The sequence below is a fragment of the Gallinula chloropus genome (genome assembly GCF_964237585.1).
Source record: "Gallinula chloropus genome assembly, chromosome: 15".
NCBI lineage: Eukaryota > Metazoa > Chordata > Aves > Gruiformes > Rallidae > Gallinula > Gallinula chloropus.
This window is the reverse complement of record NC_140100.1, coordinates 17464593-17488442: the sequence shown is the minus strand read 5'-3', so window position 1 is coordinate 17488442 and position 23850 is coordinate 17464593. Positions and strand designations below refer to the sequence as shown.

Below are 23850 nucleotides of genomic sequence, written 5' to 3'. Positions count from 1 at the left end.
GCACCTTCCATGGTGTCAGAGCTGGAGGATGTCCGGGTGTCCCTGTGCCCAGCCTAGTCACTGCAGGCTCTGTTTTCCCAGAGGTGAGCGCTCAGCACCGGGGCGGTTTCCAGCAGACAGCGAGGCAGCTGCGGTGCTGTGTCAGCCCTGGAGTGGTGTGGACTTTGCTGCTCTTTATCACCCCAGCGTTGACATTGGCTCCTTGGTAGCCATTCTTCCAGAGAGCAGCACAGCTGGGGGACACAGGCCAGCCCAGGGGACACAGGCCAGCCCAGGGGATCCACGCCAGCCCAGGGGATGCACGCCACGCCATGTGCCCCACACCGGGGCAAGGCTTCTCTCTCAGGCATCCAGGAACAGCCTTAGGACACGGTGACTCCTGCAGACAGGAGGGAGAGATCACCAGGTTGGCCCCACCATGCCGCACCGTCCCGTGTCACCCCAGGGCTGCTCCCTGTGTCACCCCAAGGCTGCCCATGCACTAAAGCAGCCTGGCCTTCTGGGAACCGCCAGGAAGCGCATCCCTGATGGATGTCTGGGCTTTTCTTGTGCCCACAGCCCCCACACAACTAACAGAAAGGGTGCACCATACACCCGCCATCGGTGCACAACACGTTCTCGACCCCGATCCAAAGCACAGAAAGAGAAGGAACGTTACTGGGGAGAAGACAACACAGAACTGCAAAGAGGAACACTGGATTCCTTTGAAACGCCTCAGGAAGATTTATTAAAAAATATTCCTCAGTAACTTTGCAATTGCCACAATCTACATGAGAAACCCAGCTGGGCACCACGGGAAGCTTTCCCCTACAACAGAAGGTGAACGCCCAGGAACACCTGAGCGTGACTTACACACACCTACTGCCACTCACACCCCGTGTGTGCGCGGATACTTACCTTGTCTCTGGGAAAAATCCCACCCTTATTTAAAATGTGAGGGAAAACACAAGAACTGGCACCTTCGGGGGAACCGGACTCTGCTCTTCTGCGAGGACAAAGCTCTTGGTCTGCTGTGACCCACAGGGAGAGCAGGGAAGGGAAACCCAGGCACTGGGACACGGGCGTCTGGACAGACCTGTATGAAAGCTCATGGCCACGCAGCCCTGTCGCCATTATGTGTGAGGAGGACGTGACAGCAGCAGCTCTGTGGCTGTCGTTGGGCGGGTGGAGAGGACCAGAGCACCTGGGCACGGATCCAGAGGAAACCTCCCCATCTTCCAGGGGAAAACCTTTCCCTTGCAAGGGCTCAGGACTTCATTAGGGTGGGGTTTTTTCTTTCCCCTAAGTGAAACCCAATGAAAATACAGGGGGCTGTTTAAAGGAGCGTCCCGGGGAGGGGGGAAGAGAGAGCCAGAGCCCCAGGCTTTGCAGCAGCCCAGTGCTGGCAGCTCCATCGGCCGGACAGGCTCTAGTTTTGGAAGCGCCAAGGCTCCTCTCCTCCACCAGCCACCCCTGCAGCCACTTCTTCTCCTGGGGCCTTACTCCAGGAGCACACCACCTCCCTCCTGGTTCCAAGCAGATTCAGAGAGTTGGAACAAGGCACTGGGTATTCCAGACGAAACCATCCACAGGCTGTGCTCAAGAAAAAGCAGCTATTCCCAAACTCATCCCCAATCCTGGCCAGAGCGTGGAGCAGCTCTCTGCCGAGGTCTCCTGCTACTGCTGGCTGTGCTGGCAGGATGCTGCAGAGGTGCACAGCCCCTTCCCAACACTTCAGAGCAGGACTAAAGTTGAAGAAAAATGAGGAGAGAGTCATCTTCTCAACTGGCTTTGGGAACATGAGGGTCATTTACTGCCGACCAACACATCAAACTGCAGCAGATCTACGTGAGCAAATTCCTTCTGCCTTTAAAATGCTTCCTAAACATGTACCTCATCAAAAACTAACTTGGGGGTTTCACCATCTATCAAAGACACATTGTCAAAAGCCAGATCCCAGACAAAGGGCTGAAAAAACTTCTGTTCCAAACTATTATTCTCCAAAACAATGCGCAAGCGGCGCGGGGCTGCGTCTCAGCGCCTGCTGGGGCACAAAAATAAGAAAGCAAACCAATTTCAAGTTGACATAGTGTATTGTAAATTACTTTCTCAGCTTTTCTACATCTAAAATAGCGTGAAATGATCGGCCATACAGTAAAACAGTTTAATATACAGTTGATTACAGAGCCGTAGTAACGAGTCAGAGATAATCCGCGGTTTATCTATATACATATATAGCTTAATATTTCACAGATACAACTTGTTTCCAATTGGGTTTCGCCAACGAAGCACAGGTGGAGTATTTACAGGGGAGCTGCTGCACGGAAGCCCCGTCCCCAGCAAAGCCCCAGCAGAGCCGGCGGCTTCCCCAGCAGCGCGTAAACAGAGCGGCTCGCTCTCTGCGAGAAGGGAGGGGAGAGGGGAGCGGGACACGGGCTTCCCTGGGGGGAGAAAGGAAACAGAGATGTCACGAAGAAACAATTTCCAGCCAACCTGGAGACCTTAAGATGTTTTGCCCTTTTTGGTTTTTAAATTTCCAACTGGAAACTGTTCTCAATTAATGGTTCAATTCGGGATTCAATAAGGTTTTGATGATGTTCTCAATTAACGTGTGCTTGCGCAAGGCCCGGCAGCGCGGAAGGCCTGGGGAACGCTGTGGAGGCAGCTCCTCCAGCAAGCAGGGGCTGGCTGGGCATCTGCACTGGCCCCCACCCCGCTGCCAGATCTGCAGAGCCAAAGCTGACCCCGGTGTGAGCCTCCTATGGTTCTCACCAGCTGGCTGTCTCCGGGCACCGCGGCTCGTCCAGCCAAGCAACTGCGCACCGGGGTGAGGCGCGGGCGCGACGCCGTACACCAGAGCCCAGCCTGACCCGCAGCCCAGCCAGGGTTTAATAACCGCCTGGAACTCGCTCCTGTGGAAGCACCGAACGAGACCGTGGGCCCAGGAGGGAAGATGTACTGACAGAGGCACCCGGCAGCCATCAGGCCTGACCGTGGAGCGGCCCGAGCACGCAGGGTGGCAGGAAGGCTGCGCTGGAGCAAACCTGCCTGGACCTCCATCCCCTTGCCAGCCCATGCCTGCCAGGCCCAGCACGATGGCTCCTCAGCTCTGGCACGTGGCTGGCTCCGGGGGAATGTACGTCTCCTTCCCCACTCGCCCGGCTTTCCCCTCATCTACATCTCTGCTGCCTCGTTCATCTCAATGCTGCAGGGCCCGGGAGGGTGGGAAAGGAGGAATCCAGCCCCTGCTGCCAGCAAAGATGTTTTATGCCAAGTTAAAAATACCATTTCGTGGAAAGGAAGATATTTTTTTGGAGCAATGCAACATGTAAAGCCATCACACCAGTCCTGGGGAGCGAGGAGACTTTCCTGAGAGCATAAAGGGAGGGGGAGAGCCTGTCTACCTGTTCCTGGGAAATTCGGTGAGCTGGCCAAGGTCCTTGTCGTCTTTGGATGCTGCTGCTGCCTCCTGGCAAAGAGGAGACACCCACCATCGAGCTGAAAAATTCCCAATATCCAGCACAAACCTGAAACGGCATTTTGTGTCTCAGCAGATGTTTGGAGTCATTAAGGCTCTTGGCTTTAAAGAGTTTATTACTTTGGAAGTTTAAAGCTGGACTCGCAGTAGGGTGTAACAAGTCTCTGTCTCAGCACATAGATACACACACATCTACCTCTCTATATCCATCTCAACGTGGTCTCTGAAAACTACAAGTCAGAAATTACACTGGGGAGAAGGTTACTCGGGCAGCTGTGGGCTGCTGAGCTACCACACGTGAAGAGAAACGCCCGACGGTGCCGGATGGCCTGTGCTGGGACCTGCATGGTGGCCACGTGCCGGTTCAGGCAGCGATGCAGGGCAGACAGTGGCCGTACTGCAAACCCTGCCCTCTGGACAAGCTCAGGGACGAGATGGGGTTACAGAGCTGACATCAGAAAGAAATGGCAAGCAGAGCTCCAGCCTCACTGGGACAGAGGAGGAGTTTCAGAGAGCTGCAGAGGCCTTTTCCCTGCCCAACGCGCTGCGTCTTCCCTGCCCTGACACCTCGCAGCAACACACCGACACAGCCTCCTTCAGCCGCACGCGCGCTGAGCCGGAGCGTTAAGGGAGGAACGAGTGGAGATGAGAGCAACGGGGGGAGAAGAGACAGAGAAAGTTGAGGAAGCCACTTTGTTTTGACTCATCTGAAGTAGGATTTGAGATGTGATGCTCACATTGGCAACGTGTGAGCAGTGGTGCTGGGATGCTCGGCTCCGAGTCTGGCTACAGTGAGCCAGGGACAGGGAGAGAAGAGAATCAGCTGCAGGAAGGCTGCAACACAGCAGCCTGGGGCCTTTCCAGCAAGGGTAAAACACCAACAACATGGATTTCCAACCTGGAGATGAGCATGCAGGACAGCTGCTCAAACGGCCGCTGAAGGTCCTGTACGGTGTCTGAAGCGCTGATGTCTTGCACCAGGCTGGGCAGCTCAGTTTAGCAGCTAAATAAGGGATCAGGTGAAAAAAACCCTCTTTAAACATGTCCTACCAATGATTTTTTTCCAAAACAATCTTCCTCAAAAGCGAATGCTGACTCTGTACAGCTCTGCCACCTACCCAGCTGAACCGAAGTTTAGTTTGTCCAATAAAGGCTTGAAATGGACTCAGAAAGCTCACATTGTTCTTTTACTCTACCAGAGGTCCCAGCTGGAAAGCTCCTCGCATCTCTTCCCCACGGCACCACGTGAACCAAGCCACTGTCAAGACAAAATATGCCTCTCCCCTACTTCTCCTACTGGAACCTCTCTGAGCCCAACGTTCCATGTGAAACAGACTCTGATGAGACATGGAGAGGGAGCTCCTGGTGTTCGATTTTCACCGACACAGCTCCTCATCACCCCAGACAGTGTTCAGAGCGGGACCTAAAAGCAGATTTTAAAAAAAAAATGAGCCCATTTGAAGGCTCCCTGATCCCACTGGAGAAACACCTGCCCTGCTTGGCCTGCTGGGAAGCCAGAGCTCCACATCACTCCCCAGAAACCTGCCCCTGCCGCAGAACCACAGCACCTGGCAATGAAAGATCTGCCTTCGACACAGCCCGAACCCCCCGGCCGCGTTCACCTTCTCCATTCCTCCCTGATTTCAGACCTGAAAACACACATTATCCCACAGAGCACCTCTCGTGCACGAGCCAAGCCCCCATGGCTGCGCCACGTCCCACCTATCTCCACACACTGTCTTCTGCCTCTCCAGTTCCCTTCACGTTTTTTCATCTGTTTCAGCAGAAAATGGTCCACAATTTCACAGCTCTTGACTGAAAAATCTTCAGGGCATCCGAGCACTCAAACTAAACCCTGGACACACACAGTGTCTGCCAGAATTACCGTGGAATGGTTAAAGTTCCAATTTCACAGGATTTTGCAGAATCCTGCCGCGACTGGCAGCAGAGGGTGTGCTTGGCACCAAACTAGATCAGGTTTGCCCCCACCCTTAAACCTTGCTCCCCTGGAAACCAGAACAAGGACTGCCACAGCCTGTATAGTGACTGGAAAGGGAACAAAAGAGTTGGAATAAATTACTTTCCTGCCCAAATTGATGTTCCACATCCAGCTAGGCAAGTCTCAGGCTTGCTCCGAGCCCCCGACTGGATTTTGGGGGCTGCCTGGGGGATCCCTGCTCCCCTTTATTCAAACAGTCCCCGCGAGATCTTCAGCATTTGGGAAAGTGGCATCAGGAAATAATTCCTGCACTTGGGGCAGTTCTGTGGTATTAAACTAGAAGGGAGTTACAGGAATGGTGCTGTGGTGAGTCCCGACGCTGACAGCAAACGCTGGGCTCCACTTCTTACCCTATGCTGCTTCTGTGTGCCTGCCAATGCTCAAGGAAATAACACTTTTCTTTTTCATCACTTCTGGTGTGATGAAAGATGTATTTTTTCAGAGAACTCTTGAAATGAACTGCTGGGATGTGCCTGTCGCTCTTCTGGGTCTCCTGTCACGTGGCTTAAGAACAGCACCAGGAGAAACCTTGTGGCTGCCCCAACAGACAGGCCGAGATATCGAAGTGAGACCTGCACAATGCAGAGGGGACAGTTTAACAAAGGCAAGGGCAGGGACGCTTGTGCATCCCATCCAGACCCAACAAAGACCACAGCGGGGAGGAAGGGCAAATAAAGACATTGAATGGGGCAATAACCCCCTGCCAAGGTGCAGAGGTAAAGAGCTGATAGCATGAAACCCAACCTCAGGTGCTCTCTGCCTCTTGCCATGTGGCAAAACAGGGCTGTGAATTAGTAACTGCTCCCAGGCAACTTCTTTTCTTTTGGTGGTGTTCAGAACTAACGTTTCAGAGGGGTTGGAGGGAGCAGTTTGACAAAGCCAGACACCCTGAAAGAAAGCTTTACAGGAATCACGACTAAGCTCTCCTTTAGCTACAGGCTGCACGAGTTGCGTTTGGTTACAGCTCCGGGTGCCTCCTTCCCTGTGTTTTAGCCCTGAAGTAAGAGTTTCCAAACACTTCTTTCTTTTTTCAAAGCCCTTGGGGAGTCCATCCTCTCTCCCTGGCTCCTCATTCTGTCACTTTGAAATCCTCGGGCGCTCCGGATCAGGACACAGCACAAGCCACAGCCAGGCACCATCCTGCCCCCTCACAGCTCTTGCGTTACCTCTGGCAAAGAGGAACAGCCCCAAATCCTGGGAAGTTACAGGCAAATCTGCTCTTCTCGCAATCCTAACTGCCAGAAGGAAACCAACAGGAATGCTGTTCACTTGTTTCTAAGGGAGAAATCTGTCTGGGAGAAGCCACTGGGAGGAAAGCGGGCGCTTTTGTGTGTTAGTGGCAGATTAAGATGACACTGCAGAAAATAAACAGCATATTCCTCATTAGGCCCTTGAGCGGCTCCCGCAAACGAACGGCAGCGGAAGGCAACATGGGGCTAGCACTGAGCCCTCCTTCCCCTCCTCTGGCCAAGGGTTAAACCAGCACCACCACCGAAAGCGCGCCCGCCGTTCTTCAGAACACGCTTCCAGGTACCCGGCCCAGGGCCTCGCCTTGGATCCGCGCTGGCTCTATCGGAACAGGCCCCAAAGATATGTAATGTGAGCAGAACTTTGATCGAGGCCTCCCACACGCACACCCGTGTCCCGGCTGCAGGGAGCAACACCACTAGAAACACCTCCTGAGTCATTTTGTTGGGAGTATCAGGACACAAACAGGCACAGAAGATACAGAACGTGAACAGAACTTTGATCGAGGCCTCCTGCCAGCGCTCGCGTGGCTCGGCTGCAGAGAGGAACGCGGAACCGCGCGACGCCATTAAAACACCTTTCCACAGGCGGAAAGGGAGGGTGGAAAGGTTCAGCTCTCACTGGTTTATGACAGAAAACAGGCATCTCTTTGCTCCTTGTGCCTGGGAAGACCTCCCTACCCAAACCCAACGCTGAGAGCTGGCATCTCCATTTCATTATCACACTGTGTTCAGATTTCAAACCTCAGAAAGAAGCCGCCAGCCCCAGCTGCTGCACGCTGGCTGCTGTGCCGGCGGCGACACGCAGCCCAGGTGCCAGTAGTTACTCAGCACTTTATGACTCTTTCCCCATCTTCAGAGTTACGGCAGAGTAACACCGCCGGCAGCTCCCAGTGCAAACAACAGTCCCTGATGCCAGAGTCCACTAACACCTCTGTCCTCCGCCATCTTATTTGCTTAGTGCTCACAGAAAAAAGAGGCCCTGGTGGTTTGGGGGATATTCTAACGTTACCAGAACGCCTGCAATACTCCCAAAGCCCCACAACAGGACAGCATGGGAGCGTTATCTACTTTACAGGCTGGAGGATGGGACGTTCTGGGTCCAGCACCTTCACCTTTCTGCTATAATCATGGGGTACAAACCGCTCTTGCCGGTGGGGGGTTAGTTACTGTGCAGCGCCTCGCGCGAGAGGAAAAGCCGGCGCAGCTCGACTGAACTTTGCCTTTGCCAGCAGCTGACCGAGGAGAGGGAAATGCTGGGTAGTGTCACCTAGAAAACGGGGAGAAAGAAGTGAAAGGGAGAAAGGTTTGAAGGGTTTTGAGACACTAATGTAACACTCAGAGGCATGTAAACAATTCTGGATGCATTAACTCCTCTACTGTAAGAAAAGAAATACTGACACACGCTTCACCGGCACGAGAACCCTACAAATGGTTCTGAGAATACATTCTTCAGATGCAAGAGGTATTTGCAGAGTTATACTACCTGAAAGTTGGAAGTGCAACCCACTACAGGGAGGGGGCGGGAGGGGGCTAGTTTCAGTGGATGGAGAAGGAAGGCTGCTGCAGAACTGCACACTAATAAGAACTCTGTACTGTGGCTCTGCAGGAGCAGCCCCCAGACAGGCTCCCCAAGGGAATGGGGATGACCATCCCCGACTTTAGACATGTGTGCTGGCACATGGAGCAAGCAGGATTCATTTTAAACAACATTCACATCCAAGGCAATCTAGGGGTGCATAAACAGCAGCTTTTGTCAGAACAGTGCACAGAGCCTTGTTTAACTAACGAAGACCGAGAAATCTCACAGATTTCCATCTGACAAAGGCTTCAAGGGCTCCGTGCTGGCCACGGAGGGGAGATGGACCTCAAATAGCTGAATAGGAACTTCACAATTTAGGTATTTATTACTCAAACTCCAAAAATCACATAGGGAATCAAAAGAAGTATCGATATATTCCGATGGACAGAAAGAAGGAAACCCCACCCCAACACCGGGAAAGCACAGCGTTGTGTCTCACCAGCTCTCCCCTGGCTAGCCAGCTCCTGTTGGGCACAGACATTCTTTCATTTTATTTGGTGTTGCAAGGAGTTAGCTGAACTGGAATAGTCCAGTAATTAATATTCTCCAAAGCAGGACATCAAACGTAAGCGCAGGAGGCGATGGAAGCATGCTGAGGGCAAACTGGTGTAGTCTAAGGCCCCATCCTGCAGGTCCCTCTGTGCCAGCAGGTTCCCGTGCATCTCATCTGCAGGACTGGGAAATTATTGTGCTTCTCAGCTCACTAGAAAAGACCCTTTTCCCTGTTCCTGCTTTCAGCGGCACGCAGGGAGCGTGCTGTTCTATTCCCTGCTGCAAAAGCACAGTGTAGGGGGAGGAGAGGGGAGGAATCCTGAAAAATATTGCGCAGCACCATTGGTTCAGTACAGAGGGAAAGCTGGGGTAACTCAATTGCGTTTGGTGGCTTCGGAAGTTTCACCAGCTTTGCAACAAATATTGCCTAGGTAACATCCTCACAGTGGTCGGTAGTTCAAAGAGGCTGAAACACCATCTTCTTACTCTGATTAAACCCATTAACAGCTCGTCTCCTGATCCCTTCCAACTCACAGCACACAAAGACCCCCAAACAAAAGAGAAAACAGGATTTAAATAAATAAATAAATAAACAGCATTCCCAAAACATTTATTTTGCACTTTGTTTTTTTTCCTTTTTCCTCCCTCTCTCTCTCTCTCTCTCAAATCAGACCAGCTTAGAGATACGGACTTCACCTACCTTCCAAATCCAGCTAGGGCACGGAGTACCACACAACTGCTTTAGACCCATTCAGACCTGAATCGTAACACTCTCAGGGTCGCTGGTGAAGTCCAAAGGAACCCTTATTCCATCCCCACAGATCAGTAACTCATCAGCGACAGGGAAAAGAAGTGTATCCAGAGCACACTGTGGCACGTCAGGGTTGAAGAAAGCATCGGTAAAGGAGAATAAAACGCCAGCGGTTGTTCAGCCTACTCTAACTAAATGTTGAGCCACTGCAGAACCCCTCCCTCCAGCCCAACACAAAGTCAAACTGTGTCACCCCCCTCGCCAAGACACTCTTCTGTGGTACGTTACTGGCACTTTATGTCAGTCTCATATGGTAGATACATGCACGTTTGTCTGTGTGTTTACATACAAAAGGTCTGATAACAGTAAAACATTGTTCAGAGAGATATAAAAAACCCAAGGAGCTGCATTAGCCAAAAAAAGTGTTTTGTGAGAAACAACAATAAAAATGATATAACCACAGCTTTTCTTTTCTTTAAAATTAGATAAATACCCGAAGCTATGATTTCACTTGGGGCCTCTGTACCTTGACAGGGAGTCCAATGGAGTATATCTGAAGGCACTTAATATCCTCTACTCAGCTGTAAGATGGTTGCACAGGGAGCTGGGGAGCTTGGGATGTGATTTGGGGCACGGAGGAGAGAGATGGATGAAAACAAGCCCTGAAGAGCTGTGATCCACACAGCATCAGGCGCCGAAATGAAAACAAACGTACAACCCGGGTGTTGAGAAGGTCTCTCTTGAAAAAGAAAACTGCCAATTGCAAATGTCTTTGTGTTTCTATTGACAGAGCACTTCATGCAACTCCGACAGTGCATCATACACTCTTAGAGATATTTAGCTTTGTCAGTTCGTTGACCTCCTCGGTTCCCGCTTCCTCACAGTCAGTCTTCTCCGCGGCTTTGCCAAACCTGCACCTCTCCTCTGCTCTCACCGCATCTTTCTGGAGCTTCTTGGCGGAAGGAAGGATGTCCTTGGTTTCTGAGTTATCTGTGCCATGGGCTATCTTATCAGAATTCTGTACAGAAGGCACCAGGTTGGCAATCTCATCCGTTGGAGATCGCCCAATGCTGCCATCCACTTGAACCCGAATGTCTGGAGATATGGACAACTGGTGATGTGGCACGATCCCATTGTCCATGCATTTTGGGTAAAGGTAGGTCTTCATCTGACCTTTGCCCTTCACATTGACCGTCCCCCTATAGTCAAAGTCATACCCCATCTTGTTGAGGATGCGGTAGCTCTCCTCACTCACCTGTATACGACACTCGACGCCAGTGGTGTCCATTCTGCTAGCAATGTTCACAGTGTCACCCCAAATGTCATACAACAGCTTGGTGGTGCCAATGACCCCGGCGGTGAGGGGGCCGTGGTTAAAGCCAATCCTCAGTTTGAAATTAAACCACAGCATGTTGTTGTTGAAGTCATCCACCACTCGCATCATTTCTTTGGCAAATTCAAAAAGGGTCTGCAAATGCCCGTGGGGATGGTTGCTGTCCTGACACTGCGAGGTGTTCAGTCCTGAGGCTGCCATGTAGGTCGCCCCGATGGTTTTGATTTTCTCAATGCTGCTGTAGTGAGGTTTGCTCAGCAGCTCATCAAAATCCCCAATCAGCTCGTTCAGGACGCGGTAGCACTCTTTGCCTCCCTCGTAGTTCTCTTCGTAGAACTCGCTGAAGTTCACAATGCTTGCAAAGATCACTCCACCGCTGTCGTGGTTTTTGGAGTAGCTCTGGGAAACCTTCAGCTGCTCTGCCACGTGGTAGGGAATAATATTCCTCAGCAACCAGTCAGCTTGATCCCTCATGCTCTGAATTTTGGTGCGGTGAAGATCGGCCTCCACGTCTCCATGGTAGTGGAGGCGGTAACTGACCTCAAACTCTCGATTCAGAAACCAGACCAGGAGGAGGAGAAGGAAGGAAACCAAGATCACTTCCTGGCCGATCAGGTCTGCTGGCCTCTTCGTGTCATTTGGCACCGAGCTGTTGCATGCGCTTCTTCTGGAGCTGGAAGCAGAAGAAAGGGAAGAACATGAAAGGTGCATTTAAAACCAGAGAGGTACAGCACTGCCTCCTCTGCTCCTGTTCTAGAAAAAAGCACCAGCAGTGTATGTTACACACCAGACTGTAAAACAGGCTTTGGTACCTCTGTCTGTTGTTAAGCACACTAAAGGATTAATTTCATTCTTAAACTCACCAAGTATTTCCTTAAAGGGACAGCTTCAGGCTCAGCAGCACAGAAATTGCCCAGCCTTTACCTATTTTAAGGACTTCACAGAGGAAATGGTTATTGTTATGCCTAAATATATAAATAAAAGCACTACATATAAATAAAAATGCTCAATAATGCCCAGGTGTGTGTTCATACACACGTGCACATGTACATCCACACAGGAGGTGTGTGTCAGCTTTGAGGAACTCATCTTCTTTTTCTATTGCCTCCACTACTGAGGAATATCTGTGCTGCGTGCTGATGCTCCTCTCCCTTGCCTCCTCCAAGAGCAGGAGCCTTTGCAGTGGATTAACCTTTCTCAGTGGTTACATATGAAGGTTTAAGGAAGAAGATGACCCTGTACAAGACACTTCATGGAGAACTTGCATGCTTTCTGCATGAAAGCAGAGAACAGGGAGCTCTGGGCCGGTATCTTCTGTACCTGACAGGCACCGAAGCTTCTGATGGTGGAGACAGAAAGTTTCCTCAAGAGCCAAAATGTAAAAAATAAAAATAAAGAATAAGTGATGTGTCACATGGACTGAGAGTAAATCCCTGTCACAATTCAACACCTGCCTGTGCAGGTTATGAAGCACTGATGGAAGGTGCTTCAGTGCCAAACCGCCTGTGATGGGGAGACATCTGCAGCCTACGGCCTCAGCGCTCTGGAGAGATGCGAAGACACCGACTGCATCTGAGAAGACACCACCTATGTGATCCTAGAAACTAAGCCTGAACCCAGACAGATTGGCATGCAGCAAGCTCTGGAGCCATTTAACTGCAAGTTTCTCTAAAATTATGCCAAAGCTTAAGAGTTGCTATGAGCAGACACACGCTGAAGTTGTTCCAGTGAAGAGACAGGTTTGATAAGGGGAAGCATCGCATCAAGCCTCCTTGAAAAACAGAAAGGCAACCCCTACCTCAGGGTCTGTCTCTCTTAGGCAGGCATGCTAGCAAGAGGTGAAAACTCAAAGCAGCAACAGGTCAAGAAGAGACTACATTCATTTCTGTGTTTCCAGGTTCAGTTTGTTTCTCTCTGTGGATTTGTTTCTCTCCGTCCCTGGGCGTGTTCAAGGCCAGGTTGGATGGGGCCCTGGGCAACCTTGTGTAGCTCCAGGCCTGGAGGTTGGTGGCCCTGCCTGTGGCAGGGGGGTTGGAGCTCTGGGATCCTTGGGGTCCCTTCCAGCCCAGCCCAGTCTGGGATTCTATGATTCTATGTGGGACATGCTTCTGAACTCAAAGCGGCCAGTTGAGTGCTCGGGCTGTACTACTGGGCCCAGTTTCTTCTTCTGAATGTTCCTGACTGCCAGAACAGTGGGATGTAGCAGGAACACTGCACAGCTTGGAGCAGACACACGTGCTTGATCTCTGAGCACATCTGCACATGCACCATGGTCTCTCTGTTTGCTCTATCTGCTTGCTCCTGTCACAGGAGTAAAAGCTCCTGTAAGGAAAATACTTACCACAGAGAGCTTACAGGTTGAGTTGCAGATTAAAACTAAAACTGCACACTGGGTTGGAAATCACAGCTTTTGTTTTCAGCTGTAAATATCCTCCTCCCAGGAGAAGTGAAGGGATATTCATTTTAGTGGTTTGATATTGAAAACAAAAGCCATGAGGGAAGAGTGAAAGGAGGCAAGGACTCGCAGCACAGGGAACAGGTCCCTACTGTCAGGTTCCCTAACCGCTGGTGCATTGCTGGACTGAGACTCCTTCCCTTCTCCCTCACAATCACTTTTCTCGACAAAACTCTTGTATAAACCTATTCATTTTCTCCCTAGAAAGAGAAGTCAGAGACTAAGACAAAGGCCAAGTGATTAATGACCAGAAAGGTAACGATTCCTGAAATACAACCCTTGCCATCTATACTGCAGGTGGCAGAATATTCTCCCAGTTTGAGAGGCTTATAAAACAAAATGAGAGGAGGGTAAGTAAGAGAGAAGATCTCAGAGAATGAGGAAGGCTGGAGAAGGTGAGGAGTGACTCTTGGAGAAGGAGCACGATTCAGGTTCTCTTCAGCACAGTTCCTTATTTTCCATGCCTTGTGGGAAGAGATCTGAGCGATGGCACGTTACTCCTCCGAGAGTATGAGTTTGATCCAGATAATCTGCTCTAACATCAAACATCCCTGCCACGGGGATTTAAGTCATCACAAGCCTTTTATTTACAGTTTATTTTACAAAATACTTGTCAAAGTACTTTAATTCCTCCTAAATGAATTAGGTAAGCACCACAAATGTTACGTTCCCAGGCGCAGCTGGGGATGAAGGCAAGATCTGCCTTTTAAGAAGGAGCTGCTGCCTCCTGCTCACCACTCCTGGCACCTGTGAGCTCTGCCATCTCCTCAAGCACTGGCCTGACCTTGTTTCCCACGTGGGCCTTAGAGATCTGCTTGTGAAATGAGTGACTCACCTGTAAGCTGACCTGATTTCATTAATCAGGTAATGGGTTAGTATCGCAGCAAAGGAGGGGCAGCATCTCTTCCAGACCGGGCATCCTGCGATCACCATGCGACTGCTACAAGCACCAGTACAAAAAAGCTGTGACGCCAGCCCAGAGGAGGGAACAGTTACATCTCACTCCTTTGGAAATCACATTTCTGGACTTTGCAGCAAAGCTACAGGACCTACAGGCCTATAAATCATCTTATGTACTCATGTAGCAAAGATGACCTGAAGGCAGCCTTTAGAATGAAAAGGAAAAAAAAGAACCCACCTATAGTAGAAAGGATCACACACCCCCAAATCTTTTTAAACTCCACTTTTTATGAGGTGCTGCAGCAGAAAACTCATTTTAAAAATCATTCCAATTGAAATCTTAAGCTGACAATGTTCCTTTAACTCAAACTGGTGCTTCCTGGCACAGACAACTAACTATTAACTTGGCATCTTCATCCAGGCTCTGTGTTGAATATGGAACAAGTAAGAGCTCCGGAGATAGAATCTCCTTTGGCTTGATCACAAACCATAAAGATAATGGCTTTCTACTTATAAAGATTTTTGGAAAGTCATTTTGCTTCTGAGCCAGTAACCTATGTTTGGATTTGGAGATCTTGCTATATTTAAAGAGGATGCTAAACCTTAAAAAAGATTGCAATGGCAGAGCAGTGCAGAAAGGGGAAAGCAAACAGCTGCTTTCCATGAAGAACATATACTGGATGCATGTAAAAAACCCTTATCATCAAGTAATTTCAGTCTTCCACCTCAAGTGGCCTGACATTGTTCCAGCCTGAGGCATCACAAACTGGAAAATGATGCACCCTACCTGCTCTGAGACAAGAAATGAATGGAAACAAGAAAGATTTCTTGCTTAAAAGACAAAGTTTATGGTAGTATCTCTTCTGGGCTGAAGAACTGGTCTGTATGGAAAACAAGGCAAATTCCACGTTTGGATTTCCTGAGCACAGCACAAGATGTCCAGAGATGAACCTTGTGCAAAGACTCCAAAACATGACTCGTATCTCTCTTCCCACACAACACTGATAATTACCTCACCTCTGGATCAAGAAAAGGCAACAACCTCATTAAAGGTATGCAAGTATAAAGTTTCTTTGGCCCTCCTAGGCCACCAGAAAATCTCTTGTGCTGACTGGAGGGAGCAAGAAACCTTATTTATTGATTGACTTCAGCGAGAAAGGAGCAGCAAAAAACATTGCTATGAATTTATGGAGTTTTATCCTTAGAGGCATTTCATATAAAATCAAGCCATTTATTCAGGAAAGCTGAAGATGAAGGATATTGTCTTGTTGGTCTGTCCCCTGGAGCAAGGGGAGGTTTGGTTTGTGCAGAACTCCAGAGTGATACACAGGAGTGTATGTCAAGAGAGCCCTGGAAAGAGCAGCCTGGTGCAAATTAATGGTAGGAACAGAGCAGGATTAACTCTTCACTCCTTCTCTTAACTGCCAGCACTTTGAAGAATTTTGTTAGTTTCCAGGTTTGGGCAGACTCAGATCAGCTGATCCTGCACTCAGAGAGAGATGGTGACCGACCCACCCAGCAGACAAACAGCACCGTGTCCTGTGAGCACACAATACACACGTCTCCTGCTCCCCCCCAGGTGAAGGAACGAGGGGCTGGTACATCTCCTAAGCAAAAGTTTAACATGAGGTTTAGATTTGCTTAAGGAGCCAGATATTTCAGTCACTGCCTTCTTTGGCATTTATCTCACCAAAGCAGGCAGAGCGTGCTCTGTGCCTGCCTGCAGTGGTACCTTCTGCGCAGGTCGGTTCCTCACCCACTTCCACCTTCACCTGGGATGAGTTACAAGTCAGACACTACACTTCTGGGAGAAAAATTCTGCCACAGGCAGGGCCACCAACCTCCAGGCCTGGAGCTACACAGGGTTGCCCAGGGCCACATCCAACCTGGCCTTGAACACCCCCAGGGACGGGGCACCCACCCCCTCTCTGGGCAGCCTGTTCCAGCCCCTCACCAATCCCTCTGCAAAGAACTTCCCCCTAATATCTCATCTCACCCTTCCCTCCTTCAGCTTCACTCCATCCCCCTTGTCCTGCCATTATCTACCCTTTGAACAAGCTGATTCCCTCCTGTTTCTCTGCTCCCTTCAGGGACTGGAAGGCTGCAATGAGGTCCCCCCACAGCCTTCTCTTCTCCAGGCTGACCCAGCCCAGCTCCCTCAGTCTCTCTCCATAGGGGAGCTGCTCCAGCCCTCTGAGCATCTTCCTGGCTCCTCTGAACCCTCACCGTGCTTTCATTTTTTGGACATGGCATTTTGAGCCAACTTCCCCTCAGTGTTTTAGCTTATGAAAAAAATGTTTAAAAAGTAAAAAAAAAAATCAAGCTGCCTCTGGTTTTTTGGCTTGAACTTTCCATTCTGGCTTTAGTGAAATGGAATTCTGTTACAAAAATGAAGTTGTCTTTCATGAATACAAGCAGGACTATTTCTGCATAGGCACCTGCCATACAAAAACCCAAGTGAAAAAGAAATAAAAATCACTGTAGCAAGTGCTAACTTCTTGGTGAGTAAATACATCATGTGAAAACACAGTTACTCTGGCCATAGCACTTCTGAAGGTGGTATTTTTAAAAAGTCATTTTGTTTTGCTACATACTCCCAGTAAAAGCAGCATCCTCCTGAATACACACTTCAGATGAATTAGTGACTTCCGCATTCACAGGGCTGTCAGTTCTACTGGGTACAATATTGCCCAGATTCCCCCAGACAATTAACAAATATGTACTTAATATGCTTAATACCAATGACCAGTAAAAACATGTTAAAAAAGGTATTGTAAAGCCTGCAATAAACCCATGAGAAATTCAGCACTGAAATAATTAGAGTGACTAAGAGAGCCAATGGGATCCTGAGGGGCATCAAGAGGAGTGTGGCCTTCCCCTCTGCTCTGCCCTGCTCAGGCCCCACCTGGAGTGTTGTGTCCAGTTCTGGGCTCCCTGGGATCAAACAGACAGGGATCTCCTGGAGAGAGTCCAGAGGAGGCTACGGAGATGCTGAAGGGCCTGGAGCATCTCCCCTGTGAGGAAAGGCTGAGTGAGCTGGGGCTGTTCAGCCTTGAGAAGAGAAGACTAAGGGGGGACCTTATGAATGTTTATCACTATCTGAAGGATGGGATGCAGGGGGAATGGGCAGCCCCTTTTCAGTGTCTGTGGGGACAGGACAAGGGGCAATGGCTGCAAGTTGGAGCACAGGGAGTTCCACACCAACATGGGGAAGAACTTTTCCCCAGGGAGGGTGAGGGAGCCCTGGGACAGGCTGCCCAGGGGGTGTGGAGTCTCCATCTCTGGAGAGATTCCAGCCCCGTCTGGACGCCGCCCTGTGCAATATGAGCTGGGGAGCTGCCTTGGCAGGGGGTTGGACCCCATGGGCTCTGGGGGTCCCTTCCAACCCCTCTGAGTCTGGGATTCTGTGACTCTTCAACAGGTTGATTTATAAGGGGCTGCTAATTAAATGTCACCTGCTCTCTGTGACACAACTTGCTATTCTGCCTAAGTGAGCTCAGGGTGACAGGCAGCGCCCAGGCTGTCATTGTCAGCACCCCTCTGTCCTGGTGAAGGGTTTCACAGCCAGCTTTTCTGGCTGAAGTTCCTCTGCTGCAGGGGATTCTCACCTGGCTAGCTGTGGGCAGCATCCAACTCAAACACCTCTGTATTGAGCAAATCAACCAAGGATATCAAATAAATAGCTCATAGTGTGCAGATAATGCTTGGAAAACTACTCCTACTAGGAAAACAGCTGTTGTTTTATATAGCTCCTCCACAGTTCTATGTCCTAGAAATCAGATTTTAAAATAAAATAGCATTACACAAGTCTCACTGCAGTATCAGCTCTCCAGTGCCTCTTGGTCATATCCAAGTCCTCTGCAAAGGAAACTGTGTACACAAGGAGCTTAAGCACAACCTGCCAAACCCATCTGCTGAATTCCCCACCTATTGCTGTGGATGCAAAGTTCTGCTACATATAATTGCCTGAAAATGTTTCTATCCCTAAACATAAAGAGGGGAATATGAAGCTTACCTGAAGTTCTGTGCCAAATCTAGATGAAAAGTTTCCACGGAGCTGAAATAAAAAACACACCTGATTTCAGAAGGGAAGTCAGAGCATTCCACCAGAATTTCAGTTTGCATTGTACATTATTCTATAGAGCACAGGACCAATAATTGCACTGCATGCTTGGCTGGCTTCAGACAACCTTTGTTGGAACGTGACTTCTTGCTTGGAAGAAGGAACCACAGTCAGACACAGGGATACAAACACCTCTGAAGGGTAACTGATGATAATGCACCCAAAATGATGCCTGGAACAAGTAATTGTTGAACAATCCCATCTTACCTTGGGAACAGGGAAAAAGCAATTTCAGAGCTCTCAAACCCAGTTATGCCTTCATCTTATCTGACCATAGAAAGATTTAAAAGAACAAAACAAACAAAGCAGCCCCCCCCTTCCCCCAAATCCCACACCCTCCCAAAATAAAGAAAACCCCCTATAAACCCTGAACAAATATACAGCCCCTTTCTGAAAATGCCATTACAGAAGAGTAGTCAAGCAATTTTTGTGTTTACTTGCACTACAATGTCTCAGCTGCCATCAAGTAATAGTTCCTTTTGGAAACAGAAGTAAAGAAATCTGCAGTATGTCTGTGCCTGGGACACAAGCAAAGCTGCAGCTACCACTGACAAAAAATACTGTCCAGACTAATGATAACAGAGGAATAAACCCCCACTTTCCCAGATCTATCACTTTAAATACTTATTTTTAAAAGATGAAATAACAACATATTGCATGATTTCTGTACTTTGCCTATTAATGGTCACCTGTGTTTGAACCACAGGTGAAAAGATGCTCTCATCAGCAAAATTTCTTAAGATAATGCACTGATAGAACAGCAAGGTCTCCACATCTGTGCCTGGGAATAGCCTTTCCCAGTCTCTTAATAAAGTCAAAATGCAGGGCAAACCCAAGTTTTGTGTCCGTCTGTCTGTACAAAGCCTTTACCCAGAGCTCATGCACAAGCTGATTTAATAATCACACATAAAATCTGTCCTAACATTTCCCCTTTGAGTAAGGAATTAGGAGTCACAGTTATGGCCCCAAGCCCTTCGATTCTCTCCTTTGCCATGGATGCAGAGCGGGGTGTCCTGGCAATCACCCACGTCAACCACAACCACTCCTGCTCTAGGCTTCACCTTTACTACCTGCCTTTGTACCAGACTTTGGGTACAACAAACACACCATATTCCCCTATTTTACAAGGCTCTGCCATGACCAGCACCCAGCTATGCCACGCTAGCTCCATGCAGACATGCTGGCAGGCACATGGCTGAATGCAAGGACCCCTGCTTGCAGGGGATTAGGGAAGAGTAGCCAGGGAGGCAAGAAATGGCATCAAGAGTTTGTCCTTCCCCAAGAAATTGACCTGGGGACTAACATCTTGGTGAAGCTGGTGGTTGGACAGCAAGTGTTGGTGCTACAAGGGAAAGAGTCTACTTTCCTACTGGGAGAGGGTCACAGTATGCTGGAGGAGAGATGATGTTAGGTATGCTCAACAGCTAAAAGGAAGGGAACAAATCAAAGATGAGGAAGGGGAGGAACACCCAGAAGCTAAATGCTATGTCCCTCCACTGAATCAACAGACCCCACCTGCTCTCCTTGCCCGAGTGCTCTGCAGAGGGACAAGAAAGAGATTTTTCTTGAGTCTAATATGAGCCAGAAGCTATTTGTCAGCTGACTCCAGTCCCAAGTTTTTTCCAGGGAAAGACACTCTTCCTACAGCACCTACAGCCACTTCAAATCACAGATGTGAATGGGTATTGAGGGGTGACTCCTATTCTCCCTTTTTTTATATAAATCAGGTCAAGGTTAAAACAAGGCACGGCTGAAGATACTTGTGGAGGGGATTAAAAGCTAAATGCTCACACCAAACCTGCATCTGCAAACTCATTTGGTTTGCTTGGGGGGTTTGGATGTCCATGCTATAGTAAGTGTGCCAAAGGCTAGGAGATCTCTTAAGCCAGGGAGAAGCAAGTTGATGATAAACTTTTGCCAGAAGGAATGGACGGCTGGCACGGGTCCCTGGGCTCCACAAGCGAGTTCACCTATGGGGAAAACTGCTTATCAGAGGAATAACTGAGAAGCCTGAAGGTTATTTCACAGAAACTGGATCCTCTGGTTACTGTCTTGCAGCATCCTCTGAAAAGGTGAAAAGCAAGAAAGGAAACTGGGCATTAAAATCCTGTTAAATCTAAGTGCCTGCCTTCCACAGCAGGAAACTCCTTCAGAAGGGAGGTGGAAGAAAGATCCATGGTTCCTAAGGGCAGAAATAAATCCAGAGGGGTGGGGAGAGAGAACTAGGCTCTCTGGCATCACCAAATGTCTTAATAAAACAGATTTTCAAACAGTGAAAGACAATTGCATGTGCCTGATAAGAGTAAGCATGCCCTAGAAACACACCACTTGAGGACAGAGCGTCATTTCAGAACACATTACAGCAAAGGAGCCCTCACATACTGTCCTTAAATCCTTCCAAGAAACCCCAAAATCAAACCTCAAATGCAGAACTCTTCCCAAATACAATTAATAACATTTGAGATGCTGGAGAAATTAATGGCAGATACTAAAATCCCATGCATTCCACCCTCACACCAGAGGCAAAGAAAACCTCATGTGTTCATCCAAACCAGGGTCTGTGAGTGCTAAGGCGTGATGCTCACCTGTCTGGACACAAGGAGACGTAGAGCAGAATGAGAAGCACTGCTCCTACTACAGTTGCCAGCAGAGATCTCATCCAGGAGCTAAGCTGGCAGAAGTTACAGTACTGCACAATGGTGATCAGAATGGCACAACACATAAACATGGTGTACTGCAACAGAGAGAGAGAGCACCAGTTAGCGTCGTCCTGCTGCCCACAGCCCCTCTGCACTGAAATGCCAGCATCAGTTAAAGACTGTGGGATATGAAAAGAGAAGGATCTAATGTCGTCTGCACTGTAAGCACAGCAAGTGTCCCTCACAGTGCCTGTATCAGGAGACAGCACTTGAAGATGGAGGTCTTCCCTTCAAAGAGCAAGAAAAGTTTTAGCACGGGTAGTTTGGCACAATTTTCCCTAAAAAAGCTTCATATTACTGCATCACACAACCATTATTCCAATAGCTTTCAAAATCTTCAGCTTACCTTTGCCAAAAGCTCAGTGCCTCTTCTTATCAAAAAAAAAAAAAAATACAAAGAAAAATTAAAGTAGGCAAACATTCCTGTTAACAAACATTCCTGGCAAGCTCCTCTTCCTTGCAGGGGTTCCACCCTGCCTGTTTTCAACTGAACATCACAAGTCCCCTGCAGTGATGCTGTGGAAGGTGTTCGCCCTCAGAAGCTTCACCCCACTGCCCACTTCAGGAGCATGACTTTAGGGGACACTGCATCACACTGCCCAGCAGTGGGCAAGTTCAAGTTAGGAAAAAAATCTGGTTTGGTAAGAGAAGGCAGGTGTTGGTCACTGTCAAGCGATGCTCAGTAACACCACTGCTGATGGCAATTTGAAAGGACAGCTTTTGATTTTCTATCTCAAAACCACCACAAGATTTCCCTCCCCACGTCTTTACTGGATAGAGAAATGGGTGGGCAGAAGGGGCATATTCCCCAGAATGCCTTCATTTCCCCCAGATACAACTTTACAGTGGTCAAAACTCTCAAGCTGCTGCAGAAATCTTGGTTGTATCAAGAATACTCATGACCATCCAAGCTAAAACAGAGACTCCACAACTGCACCAGAGTTCAGTTTTATCTACAGACTGAATTTTAGAGTATCAAAGGATCATTTTCTCCCTTTCTGTCATGTGAAATCTCCTTTAGAGCTGAAGACTGCAGATTAGCAATACTGTAGCATAACAAATAAGCATGTTATTCAGAAGACAACACAGTGTATGGGAAAAAAAACCTTACATAACATACCATTTTTAAACCACAAGCACACTCGTTGGGTTTCTTAAATGACTCAAAAATGGTTAAAAGGAATTTCAGAAGTGTCCATAAAAAAAAAAAAAAAAAAAGAGTAATTTAAACTTACTTTTTCCCCCCTCATTTCAGGTCTCCTAAAGTAGCAGAGCACTGGCTCACACTCCAAGTGATGCCCCAGCATGAAGCCAGCCTATAGAGGGTCAGCAAGTCCTGTGTTTTACTATGTATGCATGGCTTTGGAAAGTTTTTTTTGTTGTTGTTGTTGTTTTTTCTTATTGCTCTTTCTGTTAATTTTGGTTTTAATTATTTAATATCCAGGGAAGGAATAGAATGCTATGAATAAAAAAAAACTTTGCAAAACCATGTCATAGTAAAATATGACACTTACCTGACCCTCTATAGACTGACTCCGTTTCCTAGAGCTTCGTGACTGCTGAAACACTGAGCACAAGCCGAGCTGGGACATCTCTTGGGGAGTGAGCCGACAGCCCCACGACTCTGGAGCACCTGCAAGAGGACAGAGAGCAAAAGTTCACCCCCAGTTTGGTGATGAACATCACCCTGTGACTGCTGCTGCTGCCTGAGGCATTCTGGGTACCAGCCTGATGGGAGCAGGGATGGAGAACACACTGATAAAGTGGTGCTTCCAGTGCTATTTTTAAATGCTTGGAGAGATGATCAAGGATGGTGATGAATGGGATGATATAAAAATCAGTGGACAGATCTAAGAGACTTGAACCTCCATTCAGTGTGAGGGAAACATTCCTACAACTAGTTTACTGGTAGTCGTGAGGGTGGAAGAGCATCAGTGAACTGAAACAAAAGTAATTAATGAATTTACAGCCTAAAAATAGTTAGCTAGAATTCTCAAAAGGTAAAAGCTGCAGAATGGTTTTAAATGTGGGATGTGAAAGGATATCAAACACACTGTTTCTGTGACTGTGACAGCCAGAGAACAATGTATGTTTAAATCAGGAAGGACCAAAAAACACACGGTCCACATGCTCCCACTGAACAAGCACTTCCCCACACCCAGTAAGAAACTGTGGTAGGAAGAGTGACGAGGATCTGGTTGTTAGCTACACGGGGGTCCTGCAATAGCAAGAGATTTATGAAGCAGAACTCCCTGAAGATCCTGGAAAAGAAGGTTCATACGCTGTGCTACCTAAGAGAAACTTGCAAAGAAACGCTTTCATCTCCAGTTCCAGCCTGGTTTATTCCCCACCAATTTTTAAGCATTGGTTTTAGGCTACAGGTGGCCTTTAAATGAAAAGGCTCTTCCCCCCTCTTCACTATTTAACCCTTCATTTCCCCCTTGTGAGTGTTTTTATTAACAAAGACACCAAACCCCTCAGGGACCTTCCCGTGGTTGGGCTAAATGTGCCGGTATCTTCCCTTCCCAGAGGCCAGCATTGCATTCCTTCAGCCATCCCCACAGGGTAATGTCCTCTATGTACTGCCAGCTGTGAGTTTTTCTCCATCTAACTCTGCAAAGAAAAAAACCCACCCACAGCTAATGCTGTTCTGGCTGCTGAGGGTCACAAAGGCACATGCAAAGTTTCTAAGCAGACAAACACCAAGTGAAAACCTGATGAATGCCATGAAAAGCCTGAGAGAGCTACTTGCATTACCCAGAATAAACACCCCAGAAGTGCTTGGTCTAAGAAGAAACAAGGTAGGTAGGCA

The 23850-nt window shown here is 48.5% G+C and overlaps 1 protein-coding gene across 1 annotated transcript in view; it reads right to left on the bottom strand.

Annotated features, from left to right (window-relative positions):
* Positions 1-8761: 8761 nt before the first annotated feature.
* The window catches only part of ADCY9 (adenylate cyclase 9), a 92899-nt gene continuing 77810 nt past the window's right edge, over positions 8762-23850 (bottom strand). Inside the window, exons 8-10 of the mRNA XM_084270971.1 lie at positions 20925-21073; positions 18232-18273; positions 8762-11534 (exon numbers count right to left, since the gene is read on the bottom strand). Of these exons, the coding sequence (XP_084127097.1) occupies positions 10346-11534; positions 18232-18273; positions 20925-21073 (1380 nt within the window). The 3' untranslated portion in view covers positions 8762-10345. The remainder of the gene's footprint in view (positions 11535-18231; positions 18274-20924; positions 21074-23850) is intronic.